We start from the raw sequence: 18,861 nt of genomic DNA, 5'->3' as shown, positions 1-18,861 counted from the left end.
CTGCCTATCTGCAAGTTTATGGTCACCTGCCATCTGCTAATATGGAATGTGATTTACTGGCACCACAGTGGCCACATCAATAACACAAAATACATCATAGTTATAGTAATAGTAATAGGCAGTTTAAAACGCACTGGGGTGGAATGGGTGGAATTGGGGGTGGAGTAAATGTAATTGCGTCACAGGGCAGCTGCTGCTGCTCTGCCATCTCGTCCTGTCCTCATGTGTCAGTCAAGGAAGCCAGCGGATATTGACAAAAGTACAGTAAGCTGCTGTACAATGTTTTTTTGTTTTTGCTTTTTTTTTTTTAATTATTTTTATTTATTTTATTATTATTTTTTTTTTTAAATAAATAACAAACCGCAAAGTAAAGTAAAAGAAATGTGCTATAAAAGCAAGTATGGGTAGTATTTGCCCGAACTGTGGCTTCACAATTTTCTCTTAAAATTCCACAAAAGATGTGTAGCAAAAGTGATGGGTACTGAGGTTGATGGAAAATGTTAATTCAAACATATCCCCACAAACACATCACATAATGATAGCACAATGAAGAAGGTGTCTGCCAATTAACTGCCTATTTGTTACTTATCTTTTTCTGCTGTATGTCTCGTGTTTGGACATTGGTGAGTATATTTATCGTTAATTGTACATTTAATATATCAGGCTGGGGATCTTAGAGTCTGGCGTCAAACGTCACGAATCAGTCGGTGTAGCCGCTTTTCCAAGTTTCTCCGACAGTCCGTGAAGGCAGCAGCGTTCCGACTAGCGAGGCAGTTTCTCGCTCCTATCAGCGCCATTGTGTGACAGAGTCTCCGGCAGCGAGGACGCCTTGTTTTTCCCCTTGTCGAGTGGACTGTTTAAATACCCCAATGTTTCTCTTCCAAGCTCCGGCGGACCTGAATCTGGTAAGACACTTATCTCACTTCAAATTGGTATTAAACGTACACGCCAAGCTCTACGTACTGTACTGTAGAGAGAGCGTATACATACTGTACAGTATTTGTACTGAGTAAAAGACACGGGAACGAATGCTGTCGTATTTGTTGTAGTTGTCACTGATGAAAGGGAAGAAAGTTATCATATTAAATGTCTTCCCCATCTATACTGAAGTCGTCCTTCTGTTTCAATACTCTTAACAGTAGACAGCCGAGGCAACCGCCGCCGCTTTGCAGTTTATCACAGAGAGAAGTGTTTGAACTTTTCCAGTTACCGTACTGTTTGTAATTTGGCACCAGCGACACGTTAACGATCATAACCTTTTACAAGTGCACCCTTTTAATGCCCATTGTAGCATTGTGGTCACTACAGTGTTGTAGCGTGAAGTGTTTTAAGTCGATTCAGTGGGACAGTGTCAGTCTATGGAGGGGGGCACTGTTTTGTAACGTGCACCACAACACAGCAGCCTGCCAGAATGACTGGAGCTCCACTTCACTGACTGACTGACTGACTAACAGGCTGATTGTCAAGCGTCACATAAGGTCGTGTCAAAGGTCTGTCTGCAGGAGAATCCCACCAGAGCACTGAAGCACCCTTTCAGTTGGCGAGGTGTGTGTGATGACGACTTCAACAATTGGAGGTGCTGCAGGAGAGTCAATGGAGTGCATGTCTTCTTCATGCAGCTCACGTTCCAGAACAGAAGTGCACGTTATGTATAGTGTGTGGAATACTTTTCTTTTGTGGCCAGAGCAGTGAAAGTTTTCATTTTATAGCAGCCGGTCTGTGAAGTATAAAGCTTGGATCTTGAAGCTTCAATAGTTTATTTACATATGTGTTAAATTAATCTGCTCCGAGCTTAAAAGTGTTCTTACTAAAACATTTCCTCTTTTTGCCAATGGTCTAGTTCAGCACTATAACAAGGAACAATGTTTGGAAAATAGCAAACGTTAAACAAGATTAGAATAAATCATTTAACGCTTCCGTCTTTACTTTTAGAAGAATATAGGTGTGACATTTTATTATTTTCCATTTACGAGGCTTTAAAGTGATCATGATTCCCCAACCAGGGTGCTGTGGCAGACTAGTGTTCCATAATAGATTGTTAGGGATGCTGCAGGAAATTTTACAATAGTTAATTTGTCTGAAAATGTGTGTTTACCAGTTATAAATGTATTCATTCATCTATGTCAGCAACATATAGTATACTAATATATAGGCAGAACAATTAAATGTTCTTCCATCATACAATTATTATGTGTGTCCACCTGTTGCCACTCATACAACAGTCTTGTATTGCTGCGAGTGATGATTGATGAGAGAAAAGTTAAAAACAAAACAAAACATGATGCCTGTGCAGATGTATTAAACAGGGCAATATGGTAGAACTGTATGTACATAATGTCTGCAATAGTAGGTATACTGCAGTAGTAAGGAATGTACTGTACAGTATACTGCAGTTTTAATGCTTGCTGACATACTTTAGTGCAGTGGTTCTCAACCTTTTTTCAGTGATGTACCCCCTGTGAAATATTTTTTTTCAGCTAAGTACCCCTAAACCAGCGCAAAGCATTTCTTATTGAAGAAAAAACTAAAAATAAACAAAAATTAAAAATGAGTGCTGTGCCATCATTGTCCGATTTATAATTCAACTGTGGAACTCTATTTGTATTTATGTGGTCTCTTGAACTAATTGGAACTAAAAATATACAATTAAAAAAAAAAAGAATAAATAAATATAAAAGATTTGTGGACATACAGATTATTATCAACCTAAAGTTTCATCTTTTGGAATCAGAGTAAAGCTCTGTTCTAAAAACGAAACAATGAACTGAAGTTTAAATAAAGTTTTCAAGGGATTGACAGGTGATTCCAGGTGACATATGACAAGTTGGGTCAAACCATTCTGGTATGGGGGAATTGCTGGTTTTCGGACACTGAAATTCAATTGCCTACTGAATGTAAAATTGATTTTATGAACTTATGTATATATATATATATATATATATATATATATATATATATATATATATATATATATATATATATATATATATATATATATATATATATATATTAGGGGTGTTAAAAAAATCGATTCGGTGATATATCGCGATACTACATCGCGCGATTCTCGAATCGATTCAATAATCGGCAGAATCGATTTTTTTTTATTTTTTATTTTTTTTTTATTTTTTAGGATTCACATCTTGAGCATGGAAGAATGTTATATGAACGGAACATTAAGCCTTAATATTTTATTTTAATGCTGTTCAAACATGAAACAGATTACAACCTCTATAAGACTGAAATTTCAGAGAAATAAATAATACATTTTCATATAAATCTTACACTCTACAAGCTTACTGATTAGTATTTTCTAAATTTGAATGAAAAAAATCGCAACAATCGACTTATAAATTCGTATCGGGATTAATCGGTATCGAATCGAATCGTGACCTGTGAATCGTGATACGAATCGAATTGTCAGGTACTAGGCAATTCACACCCCTAATATATATATATATATATATATATATATATATATATATATATATGTATATATATATATATATATATGTATATGTATATGTATATATATATATATATATGTGTTTTAGAAATATTTACATATAAATTGTAAATATATTTTAAAATCTCATGTACCCCCTGGAGTGCCTTCACGTACCCCCATTTGAGAACCACTGCTTTAGTAGACTAGTAAAGGAAGATTACACTTAAAGAGACGCTACAAAATCAAAGCAAGGATACCACAATGGAGAGAGAGTGAAATGAAAAAGGCATCCTGCAGTAAAAGCAAAATGTACAGCTGTAATGACACAGGTGTATAGCAGGTATGCTGCAGTGGTAGACTGAGCGATACGGCCATATACTGCAGATAGGTATACTGAAATATTAAAACAGTTACACTGAACTAGTAAAAACAGGTGTACGGACATGCTAAGTCACTCGAGTAGTATGGTGAGTTTACTGCAGTCGTGAGGCAGACAGATTGAGGTTGTAGATTTCAGTAGTTCCTGGGGCTGTTGCTGGAAGTGTCAAGCTGTGTTTTATCCCACCAGAGGCTACCAAGGAAGAGAGAAGTGCTCCACAGCATGCAGACACGTCTGCTGACCTAAATCTGCTCCCCTCTCTTTTTGCTTTATTCACATAATGTGTGTTTAGGGAAAGAAAGGCTTTAGTGCTTGTGGCCGCAATTATTGTGATGAATGTCATTTTGGAAAACACTTTTCATTGTTCAGCGTTAATATACAGTACACATGGTGCGCCGTGAGCTTTCTGCCTTAATCGGACACTGAAGCATTTTGTTAAGTACAACTAGCTTGCTTTGTTGTGTTGATAATTGGTTTAAGAGGGAAAAAAAAGTAGTTCTTACTTAAAACGTGTCCAATCCTTTTTGAAATCTATGCATCCATCCATTTTCTATATCGCTAATCTTCGGTAGGGTTCTGAATGTGCTTGAGACTAACCCAGCTGACTTTGGGCGAGAGGCGGGGTACACCCTGGACTGGTCAGCAGCCAATCACAGGGAACATATAGACAAAAAAATGATTAATGCAATTAAATTCACACCTAAGGACAATATAGAGAAAACGCACACAATACCACAGTCACACGCAAACTCTACACAGGAAGTTCGGAGCCCAGATTCAAACCCTCAACCCAATTTCAAAATAGGCAGTACGGTGAATGAGTGGTTAGCAAATGTGCATTTTTATTGACACTAGCATACAGACAAACAAATGCAAATTCTGTTGTAACTTAATTTTTTATTCACTCGTGAGCATAGTGTCCACTGTGTCCACGTGAATGGGATTCTGCAGGATGTCTGGTAGGAACTGTAGTGCTTTGTAACAAAGCCTGTCATTATACAAGATGCTGTGGTGTTGTGAATACGGCTGTCTGATACACAGCTGACCTCTGTCATGTGAATGATATCATAACGTGAGACAGAAACAAACACGTGCGCACATATACGCATGCACACAGATGCACAAGCAAAGAACTCAAATATGGTCCAGGTAAAGTCTGCATCAATGGAATTGCAACTGTACCTCGACTTACAAGACATTATTGGGGTATCGAGACTCCGTGTCATAAGTTATTTTATTTTATTTTTAATTTTTTAGAGAAATCTTTACAATGCCCAGTGCAGTCAAAGCATTAATACTGTAGCGTTTGTGAAATGATCAAGCCAAGCAGTGAACTAATAACTCTTTAATGCCACAGTTACTGTCTACATGCGTAGCTTATTTAAAAACAAAACAAAAACTAAAGTCTGTGTGCCTTCACGGCCCGTCCAGATCATGGGAAACTGCATAACCCGCCACGCACCTACAAGGGTTGTTCCAATACCAGTGATTCTGTAAACCTGTATGCACTTTTGTCTATTTGATTTCAATTTATTTATTTATTTTTAGTTAAGGTTGGCAAATGTCAATGCATATAATTTTACCTACTGCTCACCTACCTCATTCTCATGCACTACTGCATTTATGTTTAAATGCATTCCTATTGCGTAATACATACATACATTAATGTTTTTTCTTCAGATAAACCAGTTGTAGTTCTGTATTAATTTTTGAATGAATTTTTTTGTTTTGTGTGATTATTTATTAGCCATTTCATATGGTAAATGTTTGGCCCGGGAGTGTTTTTGCAAATGTTATTTTTAACAGCAAATGACCACAAATATTTGTATGATATGTAATGAAAATGAAATTTGAAAGCAACGAATGTAACGTTTGAGTTCCTCCACAAATTGACTCTATTCACAATCTGTGTAGGTTTTAGCAAGTGCCTCATTAAGTGTTTTAACTCATTCACTGCCAGTCATTATAGAAAATTTTTACATTTCCAATACTCACGTGATATTACATTCAATAATTATATATAAACCGAATCTACCAAATAACAGAATAGACTCCCTAATTTTTGTCCCGTCCCGTTCTTTTATAATTGACAGCAGAAAAATGTAGGTTTGCCAAAATACAGCCATTTCTCCCATGGACTCTGAAACTGTGTTTATTTCCTATAAAATGGGGCAATGATGTCATCTACCGGTGGTTGGGCATCAGTAAAGTTGTTTCCAAGTTTGATATTTACAGTGGAGCATGCTCAGATTCGCCCCCATTTAGCACCGCTCTAAAAAATACAATTGACAAGTATACTTGTCAAAGGCAGTGAATGAGTTTTAATTATAGATCATGTACACTGAGGTTAATGTTGCTTGTACTATATGAACTACCTTATATATATAATTATGACCTCAGCTAATTAGCATTCTTTAGATAAGACATTTACATGTAATAGCTCGTTTATTTAATTGTACTTTTTTTTTTTTTTTGCCATCGACTCGCTAATGCTAATTAGCGTGATACTCGCAGCACTTTTATCACTCAAAAGAACAGCTATACATACAAAACGCTTCAGGAATGTATACAGAGGAGCATCTTAACATTACTCACTGGCATATGCTCTTCCTACGCTGCAAAAAAACCCAACTTGCAATAACCTCATTGTGACTTTTTTTTTTCTTCTACTCTCTAATGTGGCTACAACTTAACAGTGTATCAAACAGTACACGCGGAACTACACTGCCCCTATATGGCCAAATCGTGTACAACATGAACCGTGCTCCCCATAAAGGCACACACACAAACAAGGGAAAGGCAGAATAAAAATCGCTTTTGGGACATTTTGTATAGATTTTGAATTGTAGTAAATGAGAATCGCGACTCTTATAAGAATTTTTTTTTATTTTTTATTTATTTGCACACCCCTAATCGTTACATCCCTGCGAGCATGGTCACGCATCACGGAACGACTAATCTCTCAAGTCAAGACAGCACTTAACTGTATTTTACTGTATATTCAAACACTATACTTGGACTGGATCTGTTCAGGAGACAACTACAAGTTGCTCAACCTCTGGTTTTGTCTGGAATGCGTTTATGAGGACCACTGTGCATCTTGGTCACGCACGAAGGCACGCACAGTGTCGTCGTCATGTGTTGATCTGCATGTCAGAGTGCAAAGCAGGGCAGTTTGAGCAAAGTCATGACTGAATGTGCCACTGAATGTGTTCTTCTACTACACACTGTGTTGTGCTATTGCTGCGTTCGACTACCTGCAGTAGTGTCGCGGATGTGTGTGTCAGTCTATCTTTACTTTGTGCATCCAGAACCTGAAATAGCCCTGTATACGCGAGGGGGAGGGGTGGATTTGTAGCACAGGCATGGAAACCAGGGTATCCGGTTTCAGGATCATAATATCACTGCAGAGTCCATCCACTTGCACTGCACTACTGCACAACACATTCAAACACTCACTCTGACTGCACGCACTTAAGTATGGATGTGTACGCATGTTGTTTAAACAATCATGAAGTGGCCACTTTTCACCTAAAGATCTGAGCACAGTTGTTAAGACTTTTCAATACTGTATTGTTGTCATAAAATTTCCAGTCCAAAGCCAGCTGCTGGGTTTTTATCAGGATGTTTAAGGAGATTTGTGTGTATATGCAAAATTGAAACATAATACAAAATATTGCAACCCAATATTTGTTCCATTGTGTTGCACAGGGATGGACATTTCAAAATGAAATAAAATCAAGGACCTACATGTGACTGATCCATGTGGAGTTTTGTGTGGAATGTGAATGCAGGTCTGAGTTGACATCACCACTGCTTGTTGCTGCCAAGTGGTGCAATTCATTTTGCCTTACTTGACTAAATTTTCTGTTACTCCAATACTTGGTGATGTCAGATATTATTATTCTGATTATATATTCATTATATATATATATAGTAAGTATATAAATACGTTTTTTTTTGTTTACTTTCTTAAACAAAGTGCACAAAGTGATCATAGGAAAACAAATTTAAACAAATTATATTTCATATACTGTTCAGAAACTATAAATACAAGAAAAAATAACTAATAAAAAAAAATAAAAAATCGACCTTGATTGCACTTCTTTTGTGGATTTTTTTTGGTTTTTACCTAATCAAACAAGATGCTAAAGATTATCATTCAGCAACAAATACATAACATAAAACAACATACAAAACAAATTATTTTTCAAGTTCAATATTGTATGTGTTCAGGCAATCTAATTCAAGGATGAGATGCTAAATCATGTGATGGCAGTCACACGATCAAAACACGGGGGAAGGAAGGATAGCACGAGCAAGTCTGCCTGTGCCTGCTCTGACAGAAGTGGAGTGTACGGTGACATGCCTGTTATCTGTTTGACTAAACTGCAGCAGTGCGTAAAAGAACCAAACTGAATCTAAGATCGGTATTATAGTACCTATACCGATACTGACTTGGTATCGATAATATCGATATTTGGATCAATCCGCCCACCACTACTTCCTGCCTCATTAAAAAAAAAAAAGTTCATTGGTTACTTGAAGACTCTAATTGTACTTTGGTGTGAATGTCAGAAAGTAAAACTACGTACCTGTCAGTTTGAATGGTAGTTTGGTTTGAATGTGCGCTGTGATTGACTGTAAACCAGTCAAGGATGTACCCTGGCTCTTGCCCACAGTGTTTAACACATTTAACAAATTTCTCAGGTGTCTTAATAACAAGTATTTAATATTATTTGGTCAAAATACATAAAAGACAAAAAAAATTACAGCATACCCAATTAGTCATTACTCATGTACTGCAGAGCTACTTCCAAGTGTAACTTTTGTAGCTATGGGCTGCAACGTAAAAACGTAGCATGAAGAAAAAAAAGTGGGCATCCCTCAAGATTCTCAGTCAATGTGTGTACCGAACCGATACATGGAACATCCAGCGGAGCCAAATGCTAAAACTACCGCCCCAACATCAACAGCTGTGTATTCCCGTTATCAGAAAATAACTGAGATGATAACACTGTTAGCTAATGCTAACGTATGCTAACAGTGTGCACCGCTTTCCACTTTTGGTGTGATATAATAGTTTCAGTGCGGGGCCATCGTTAAAAATTGTGGATCTTTGAGAATTTTTTGTGGTGGAGTCATTATGTAAATTAATTCACTTGAGTCATAGTGTGTCAAAAATTAGAACGGCTTGTTCAGACACACATTTTCAGAAACGCAGATTTTTAGCTTGCTTACAGCTACAAAGTCATTCATACGAACAGACTGCCGTGTTAGTTCAAATTTTGCTCACAATACTGACAACAGAATTTTGAGTTGCGAGCCTTCAGTGTATTACATTTTCCCACAATCCCATGCTACAGGAAGCATCCAAGTCTACTTAGTTCAATAGCACACCGTGCCATCCCCAAAACGTTACTTCGGTAAGTTACTTGCGTTCAGTGTTAGGAACAATTATCTTGTGTGTTTTTTTTGTTTTTGTTTTTTTTTAAGCTGCATGTGATACATTTAACTAGAGCATTTGATTCTTTGAACAGTTCCTCCTTAAAAATAAGGGATTAAGTTGTCGATAAGAAGATGACATAATGGCAACCCTGCATGAGCACTTTGAGTTTATGTCCCACACGAAAAACTCTTGAAGTTATTTGAAGTAAAGTAAGAGTAGTCAGACCCTGAATGAAGAACACATCTCAGTTTTATATTGCAGTATTTGATACATAATGATCACTCTTTTTCCTTCTGTGGTATTCATCTCTGGTATGCAGGGTTACTTTAACTCATTCAAAGCCAAAAACATCCACTCCCAAAAATGCATTTACAGGTTATTTTTTATTTTATTTTATTTATTTTTTTAATGCAACAGCATACAGAAGACTTGATGCAGCCTCTGACATGAAGAGGTGGCTTAAAGCAATGTAAGTTATTACAAAAAAAAAAAAAACGGCCAGCGGGTGACAGCAGAGTATAAAAGATCAGCCAGTTGCAACAAGCTTTTTGCCAGTGTTTCCACCAGGAATTTGAATATTGATGAAATCTAGAAGCATTCTAGTGCTAATTGCTGCAAAACAGAAACAGATAGAAATATACTCCCCCCGCCTCCCCCATAACAGAAGAGACTCAAATCTTCGTTTTGGTATGTTCTATGTTTTTTTTTTTTTTTTACAGCAATATAACACAATATTCTGTGAAAAATCCAGTAAAACAGCTGGGAGCAAAGGGTGTTGCTTCAGTGATAATGGCTGGGAGTGAATGAGTTAAAAACATATTCAGATTGTTAGCCTACTTGTTTACGTACCTGTTAGAAATGTAGCGAGTAATGTAATAAAAATGTCATAATAAAGTACTGTAACTTGTAATTATCGGTACTTTCGGGTTACTCCAATACTAAATATGAGAGAGAGAGAGAGAGAGAGAGAAATCAGTACAACATATATTTCTATATTTGTCTGGTCTTTTTTGATGTATGGACTTTGAATATGCATGGTTTCTGAGCAAAGCACAAGAACTGTGTGACAGACATGCTAAAAACGTGTGCACCATGCTGCAGACAGCGATAGACAGAAGTCCATTTGAAGGGAATCTGTTTTCAGACTGTCCCTTCACGGACGGATGGATGGATGGATGGATGGATGGATGGATGGATTGATTGATTGATTGATTGATTGATTGATTGACAAGTTTAGTGGATAATATTGCAAATATGGCTTTTAACTAGTAAAGTTGTGGGTGATTTGTGATGATGGCAATTAGTGAAATATTTATTTAAGTGTTTCGGGTTTAGGGCCCTACAAGGGCCTATGTATAGCCTGCTGCATGGTAACAAGTAGTCAGGATGGTTTTGACAGCTCACACATTTCTTTGGAAATGTTCTTTAAAAGGAATGAATTTGGCTCCAGTGAATGAATATGACACAAAACAGCCACCATCCGTTCCCTTACACTCACTTTTGAAACCAACCGCGCGAAGACCAACATTGTTTTGTATCCTGATTACTTAACGCTGGTACATGTATTCCGTTACTCCCCTAGCCTGCTTGTACCATAAAGTGTCACTTGGCTCTGAACCTGTAAGTGGGGAAATAAGTTTGAGAGGATGAGGCATGGGATGAAAAAGAATGGAAAAGAAAAGCAGAGTAGTGGAGAGGTGGGGCAGACGGAAAGGGAAGAGGAGGACACTGAAGTGGAATGTAAGGGGTGGGGCAGCTCTGGTATGTCAGCCGTGTACACTGTGTGCGTAACTGTATGACTTTGAGTCCAAACACACTGACATGAGTCAGAGAGGCACACAAGCGCAGCTGCTTCGACTCTCAATCACACACACGCAAACTGCTTTGAAACTCCGTCGCTCACTCTTTAATGTTCTTCTCAACTAGAACCTTATTTTGTGGAATGTATCTCGACACCAAAGAAGATTAGTTTATTCTCATTAAGAGTAACCACCATAAAGTGACTCTACAAGTCAATCAGCCTTTCAATAGACCCTCCACGGGCCATTATGATCCTATTTTAACGAAACATTTTGGCAGTTATCCACCTGTTTTTATCTATATCAGGGGATGGACATTTTCTAAAAATTACATCACAGTGCCGAAGTGCTCAGATTGCGAACATCACATGACAAAACCCAAAACACAAGTGAGCCGTGACGATGGTTATTTCTGTCATTTTCAGTCGACAACGCAAAATGGCTGCCCCCTGAGATGGATAAAAATGGGTGGATGTTGCTGCTTAATTCATATTCCAAGAAAGACTCATGGAAATTGTAGAATGAATTGCTTGCTTAGTGGAAGACCTGTGAGGTACTGAGGTCTTGCTCAATAATTTGTAGTGTGATGTCATGCATGACGCGTGGCTTGAAGAGGTGTCACCAAAACAAAAGGAAAAGAAAAAGACAATCACATTGAATCCTTTTGTAAATGTTTTTCCCAAATGAGATCGTGTAAGGTAAATTGTTTTGCAACACGTGATCATATCTTGCATTACAGCAAGCATCACAACTGTTCAATTTTCTTTCTTTTTCTTTTTCAACTTTTGAGGCATCCCAAATTCCCAACCCCAAAATCACACAGATAAAAAAAAACCCATAAAACCTTTTGTTCTGTCTTTACAAAGATAATGATGCTTGGTTTTAAATGATGCTGTCAAAGGGTATAAATTTAGCAATACAGGTTGTATGTATGGCCTTTAAGACTATCTAACATAACCTCCAAGAGTATTCTGACTTCTTTATATATACAGTATAATCTAACATTCATTAGCAAGTGGAGTGTTTTTAAAAAAAAATTTCATTAAGACTAAATGTTTAGGTCAACGTGTGTTTAATGAATGAAGTCTGAGTTCTTTTAAAACCATTGTAATTTGCCGTGCAAGTTCGTTCACCACCTTGCTGACTTACTTGCATGGTCAGGTAGTAAGTTGAATGAATATTTTGCCGTCTTGTTCGCTGGACAGTTGCGCTGTGAAATGTCACTCCTTCCGCTCCTACCTTTGACTCCACCTTCTTTTCCTCCTCCTCTTCCACCTCCCTCTCTTCCTTCATACCCCTAAGCAACCCCCACCACCATTTCGTTCTTTGTCATCTCTTTGGGTGAATTCCCAGCTGACTCTGTTTGTCATGGCAACCAACCAGTCATGGTGACTGGGCCTGCAGCTCACACTTCCTGTGTGTGTGTGTATGTATAGCGGCTGGCTCTATGAGCCTGTCAGCCTGGATTAGAATCAAACCTACTGCAGTGATGCCTGTTTTCGCTCTTCCACTCTTGTCTCATTTTTTTCCCCCAGCTTGTGTCCAATCAGACAGTAAAAGTATTTCAAACCGCTTGAATAGTTGCACTTGTGAATATTCTGCGACTCTGACGTATTATTGTGTGTCGGTATGTCTTGCACACTGAGCGGCTCTGTGCTGTATTCGCAAAGCAGGAGGGTGGAAGGGGTTTGGCTTAAAATGTGGCCTATGATCCTGTGCTACAGCAGGGAACACTGCGATTACATAACACGCGTGTGCGTATGTGTTGGGCCCCAGTCTTGAGCAAAAAGGCTCCCATTTCATCTGCTCTTTGGTTGAAAAGCATGCTTTATTAAATCTGATGTTGTAATAAACCTGATGCCTCAAAGCAGCTGCATGAAACACTGTGCACTTGTGCAGTGACGCCTTGAAATGAGTTCAATTTGCACAACCACACTTGTAACTCAAAACGCTCATATCTCATATCATATTTCCCCATTGAAATGAATGGAACAACCTGACCTCAAAAAACATAACATTGTGGGGAAAAAAAGCACTCTATACAATATTGTACTTTATGTAAACAAAGTAGTAAATCAGTTCAATAAAATCTAAAATAATTTAACTGTTTGTGCATCATGAGTTTATGCTGCAAATTGTCATCCAATTCATTGTACTGCTCCTTCTGGTGACCAACAGTAGGTGGTATAATACTGTACAGGCATGCAGACATAAACAAAGAACAACACACTTATTTTATCACTATAGTAAGCGACTCAGTAAATACTGTTATTCGTTTTTCATTGAGGATAAACATTATTAATATACCTGTATGTATTGTTATATTATCTATCCACGTGTGAACTTGTGACACTGTGACACGGTGTTCTGCATTGTTGGATAGTTATTAATAATTTTATTATAATTACTTATTAATACTTTTTAGAATCGATTAATCTGTCAATTATTCGACTAATCTGATTTTTTTTTAATTTTACATTACTGTGTATTATAAAAACATGTATCCCCCTGATTACTGTTTGTTAACCAGTGATTGGTGTTTATTTCTCTCTCTCTCTCTCTCTCTCTCTCTGTCTCTCTCTTTCTCTCTCTCTCTCTCTGTCCCCCCCCCCAAAAAAAATAATGAAAAATCCAAAACGGTTTGCCTTACCACCTTTAAGGTGCAACTAACCCCCCAACTAGACTTTTGCTCAGTGAAAATTACGATCTAAATAATTTGTAAACTACCACAAGCTATTGTAAATAAACTAATCAAATGCAATGCTAATAAATCGCTAACCTGAAAATACATATAAAGATGTTTGCAAAAGCTACAAATCCAACTCCAACTCGCTTTTTTGCCCCAAGTTAAAACTTTCAACAAACATGCATTAAAATATCATTACATCAGTAAATGAATGAAGGTACCTTTGGACTTAATTTCACACTTGCAGGCACTCCTGATATTTGCATAGCAATTAAAAAGTCATCTGTCCATAATCCAGTATGTTGTTTTTCTCTTTGCGTTTCAGATTTATGTTCAGTAAAGGTGCCAAGCGAAAACTGGACGAGGATGAAGGGGTGCTGGAAGGCAAAACGCTGGCGGCGTCGGCGGGCGGAGGATCAGGCCTCGGGCCCGAGGGCCTGTCCAAGGTGTCATACACCCTCCAGCGGCAGACCATCTTCAACATCTCCCTCATGAAGCTGTACAGCCAGCGGCCGCTGAGCGAGCCCAGCCTGGAGCGCCGCGTCCTCATCAACAACATGCTGCGCCGCATCCAGGACGAACTCAAGCGCGAAGGCTCCTCGCGGCCGTTGCTCCTGCCGCCGTCGCCGCCGCCCGACGACCCCATGGACGAGGGCTTCCGCGAGGCCCCGCCCTCTTTCGGCGTTCTGACGGCCCAGGCATCCTCACCTTCCGCCCTGCTGATGCCCACGATCATTCCGCCGCCTTCGCCACACCCGTCGGCGCCTCCCGCCTGCCCGCCGCTGTTGGACACCTGCCTCACGCCGGCGTCTTTGCTGGAGGACGACGGCGCCGATTCGTCCTTTGGCGCGGCGTCCCCGCCCACTCCTCCTCTGTCGCCTCCCCCGCCGCACGGTCAGACGTCCGCCGTCATCTCTGATGTGAGCGGCATGGACTTATGTCCTCCTGCGGTCATAACTAGGACAGCAGCAGCCAATTCGATGACAGTAACTACCTCCCTCGCTCCCACGACCCCCCACTTAGAGGCCTTGTCACCTGCACTCTTGGGCCCAGCAAAAGACCGCAGAACGTCGGGCTGGAAAAGTGAAGCGGCTAGCGTCTCGCTAGCGGAAGGCTCCTGTACCGAGGTTGCCCCGGTTGACATTTGCCCCCCGCAGTCCCCCCCTTCCGCGCCGTCCGGGTTTCTCACAGACCTGGCCCTGGACGACGTCCTCTTCGCCGACATCGACACGTCCATGTACGATTTTGATCCCTGCGTAACGGCGGGGGCGGTCAGCGGTGCCGGCCTGGCCAAGATGCCACCGGTGGTGACGGCGGACGACCTCCTCAAATCGCTGGCGTCTCCGTACAGCGGCCCCGCCCCCCAAGTTTCCGCAAATCAGCCTTTCAAAATTGATCTGACAGAACTTGATCACATCATGGAAGTGTTGGTCGGTTCATGACAAGCAGGGACAGACAAGAGACTGAAACGATTATTTTAGGCAGATCTGGGATTTGTTTTTCTGCTTGTTGTTTTTCATTTTGTGGTTTTAAAGTTTGCAATTGTAATTTTCAGTTGTCATATTGAGACAACTATTACTACTACGACTACTTCAACACTGTGCATAGACTGTCCTCACCTTTCCAAAAACAGAAATGAAATTATGGGAAAGCAAAGGTCCAAATCGGTTTACATTTCGATACTGGTGAGGACCTCCAAGGAATTAATACCCTAATATGAACGGAATCCTAATTCTGATCTGTAACACTGACCTAAGCCATAGCCCTCAACATGTCGCAGAGGATTTTTTGTTTTTCTCCCATCAAATCCAAGGACGATCCTCACTGGCACAGAAATTTATGTGATAGAAAATGCAGAAATACACAAACATGCACACGTGCACACTGAATGTATGTGTGTATCTTTTAGGAGATGAGTGCCTTCCAAAAGAAAATGACCACTTACTCAATTCTTGTTTGGTTTTATCGTGTCTTCTAACTTAATTTATTAAATTTACTGTTCACTTAGTGATGGATTTCCTCATGATCAAATAATAATAATTTCATTGTCTTTTTTTTTTTTTTAAATTACAGATGCTTTCATGTTTAAAGGAAAATGTCCGCTACTTATTCATCAATCTTTGTTAATATTTCTGATACTCTTCAGAGCAGTCATGTGACGATGATCACAGTTCAGGTCTGACTTTACCAACTTGGGGATGTTATTTTATTCCAGCTTTTTTATATGCTGGGCTTTGCAGCAGAATTGTGAATAGAGTTTGTTGTGTTTACATTCGAAACAGTTGCAGAATCTTGTTCTCCGTTCAGGTGGAGAAGCGCTCTAAAGTCCAACCAAAACAGACATGCACGAGAACTGTAAACAAATCAGCTGTCACGTATTGCAGGCAAAGCCGCCGTGGCAATGTCACGACTCAATAATATCCTTACATACGCGTACTTGTAGATACGCCTTCTTTTGTTTGTTTGTTTGTTTGTTTAGCAGCAGATTTAGTAAGTAGAGTGACAGACAAATTACAGCACAGCGTACAGTATTACACAAAGTCTATTTGCACAAACTGTTGTGTTCAGAATAGAAGCCCATATTCACTAAATCTCAGGGTTTTACTCACGTCATTATATTGTGCAGCACCATTTTGAGGTTTACCCCAAACACACTGCATGTTTAAGAAAAACATACACAATTCCTGGAGGGCTAAATCTGTCCAGTCATCACTTTCAAAGTGGTGCCTCTGTTGTTGCACAATTGTGGCCGTAAAGCAAAGCATTAGTTTTGCCTCACAAAAAAACTTAACTTGTGTTAATTACAACTTTGCCAATGTCAGTGTCACAAAAAAAGCCAAAACGTGAAAAGATTCGGAAGTACCGTATTTCCTCAAATAGTGGTCTCCCCACTTAATAAAAGTCTTTGTCTTCTTATTGTATCATTTGTTTGTGAGAAATGATCATATCAGCAAATTATTATTACAATGAATGTATAAGTGTGCTGCAGTTGGCTGACAACCAGTCCAGGGTGTACGCCGCCTCTTGTCCAAAGTCAGCTGGGATACGCCACAACTCACTCACAAGCCTAATGAGGAAAAGCGGTATCGGAAATTAATATGATTCATAACCCCAACCACTATGTGAGGAAATGCGGTAATTTCCTGTCTATCATAAGTATGTAGCAAAAAAAATCAATTCAGGCAATCATTTCGGCTGTGTTCACATCTGTACTTTCATTCGCTTAAGCGTTCACTTTAGTCTAGTTAAGCTGGCCAGTATACAGTATATGCATAAAGTCACAGTTGCGTTTATGATGTATTATATGACAAAACTCCCAATTTGCCCAACAAAATACCTTTTCAAGCAGAGCTGGTTGTCTTGGGAGCGGATGACGGCCGTTCACACTTAACCAAATCAAGTGCACACTAGAGCTAACCAAACCAAGTTACATATCAAAATTCAGAACAACTTGCTCAAACATTTTTGAAGAGGGGCAGCTTCCAAGATTTACTTTATTGCTTAATTTCATATGTGATAGGTTGAAAGGTACACTACAGAGCCCACTATTTGTACACAAGCAATCCAGTTTCTCTAATATGTCCGTTTCTATAATCCGATATTGTTTTGACTCTCTTTGTCCACAATGTAGCCATTCGTTTTTGTGTTCTCCTCCCTAATCAAGGAACTATATTATTCTGTAGTTTCCCCAGCAAGCTGCCTTCTAGCTGCCATGTTTTTAGCATTCTGCTTGTTTGCCAGAAGAGAATGAAAGCCTGAAGAAGTGCAACACTTAGCAACTGGCGACTGCTGAATTTCCTTTGTGCAACTGCAAAGTACACGCTAATTATTTTCTGGAGTATTGCGCTAAAAACTCATTGCTAAGTGCCGCTTTCATTTTTTTACTGTTAGTTTCTTTTCGAACCCCAGCACACTTGCTGTATCGACTGATATAGTATAGTATGAATAGAAACCGAGGCTGTCAAGGGAGCGATTGTGTTCAAGCGGTCGTAGTGGCTGTTGGGATGCGATGTGCTCATCTTACTGTTAGCCAAAAGCGAAAGCAGAGCAGCGACGTTCCCAGTCTGCCTTTTGTCACCTGCAGTATCGAAAATATCAACACCACTTCTCGTTTTTATACACAACTGCATCAGGTTTCTGTCCCTATTTTATAAGTTGGTTAGTGGTGTTTTTCTCTGCCAATGAAGTTATTTATTCTTTTTTTCTGCTCTGTGTAAATATATTTATTTTAATTTGAAGTGAACCTTTGGATTGTAAATAATGTGTACAGATTATGTAGTCAGAATGTACCCTGCTCCAGATAGGATTGTATCTGAGTGTGGAATTGATTTTGTATACATGGGTCTTTTTTTTGTGTGTGTTCCTTTTTATGTCTTTTATACTCTTGTGTTCATGGTTTCCCAGTTGGTTATGCAGCAGTACGCAAAAACAACAACAACAAAACATCTGCAACCTTCAGATATCAAGATTCCAAAGCTTGTCATAGATGCCTCAATGCCAAAAGTTATGTACGTAGTTGTATGGACGACAAATGAGCTCCTGGGACTTCACGGATCAGTTTTTCCTTACTGAATTTGTTCAGTGCTGTTCAAGCGTGCGACACGGCACGACTGCCTGGGATGGACTGACCCGAGTCGAGGCTGAGTTCCTCCAGAGGCTGTATTTTCACAGAACTTTGAGTTGTGCCTTGTTCTATTCAATAGAACACAAAACTCTCTTTCTCTGTCTCTCTGTAAGAGAAAAAAATATATATGAGATAAACTGATGACTATGAATTTGAAAGTCTTACTTTTGTAATTTTATAAATATGAACATAAATATATACACACACACAAACACACAATAAACAGTAAACAAACACGACTCGTGGTTTATTTGTAAAACTTAGAGAAAGCTCGCCACTTGTTTACGTACACACCTTAACTGTCCACACCTGTCACCTTAATTCATCAATCCATCCATCTTCTATACAGTAGTGTAACAGACTTGTGGCAAACCGCAGGACTGGTGGGGTGGCTAGTCAGCCATAATTCAGTAAACTCATGCTGCTGCAAGCCACAAAGCAGTCATGATACAGTAGTCTAGAATGCAACATTTTGA

The 18,861-nt window shown here is 39.2% G+C and overlaps 1 protein-coding gene across 1 annotated transcript; it reads left to right on the top strand.

Annotated features, from left to right (window-relative positions):
- Positions 1-337: 337 nt before the first annotated feature.
- On the top strand, positions 338-18,621 carry sertad2b (SERTA domain containing 2b). The gene is made up of 2 exons (XM_077496013.1): positions 338-905; positions 14,087-18,621. Exon 2 carries the CDS (start codon positions 14,091-14,093, stop codon positions 15,201-15,203), a length of 1,113 nt encoding a protein of 370 aa, XP_077352139.1. The 5' UTR covers positions 338-905; positions 14,087-14,090; the 3' UTR covers positions 15,204-18,621.
- The last annotated feature ends 240 nt before the right edge of the window (positions 18,622-18,861 follow it).

The sequence above is a fragment of the Festucalex cinctus genome, chromosome 14 (genome assembly GCF_051991245.1).
Source record: "Festucalex cinctus isolate MCC-2025b chromosome 14, RoL_Fcin_1.0, whole genome shotgun sequence".
In the NCBI taxonomy this organism is placed as follows: Eukaryota; Metazoa; Chordata; class Actinopteri; order Syngnathiformes; family Syngnathidae; genus Festucalex; species Festucalex cinctus.
Note: the sequence above shows the minus strand (reverse complement) of the source record. Positions and strands in the feature narration are given on the sequence as shown.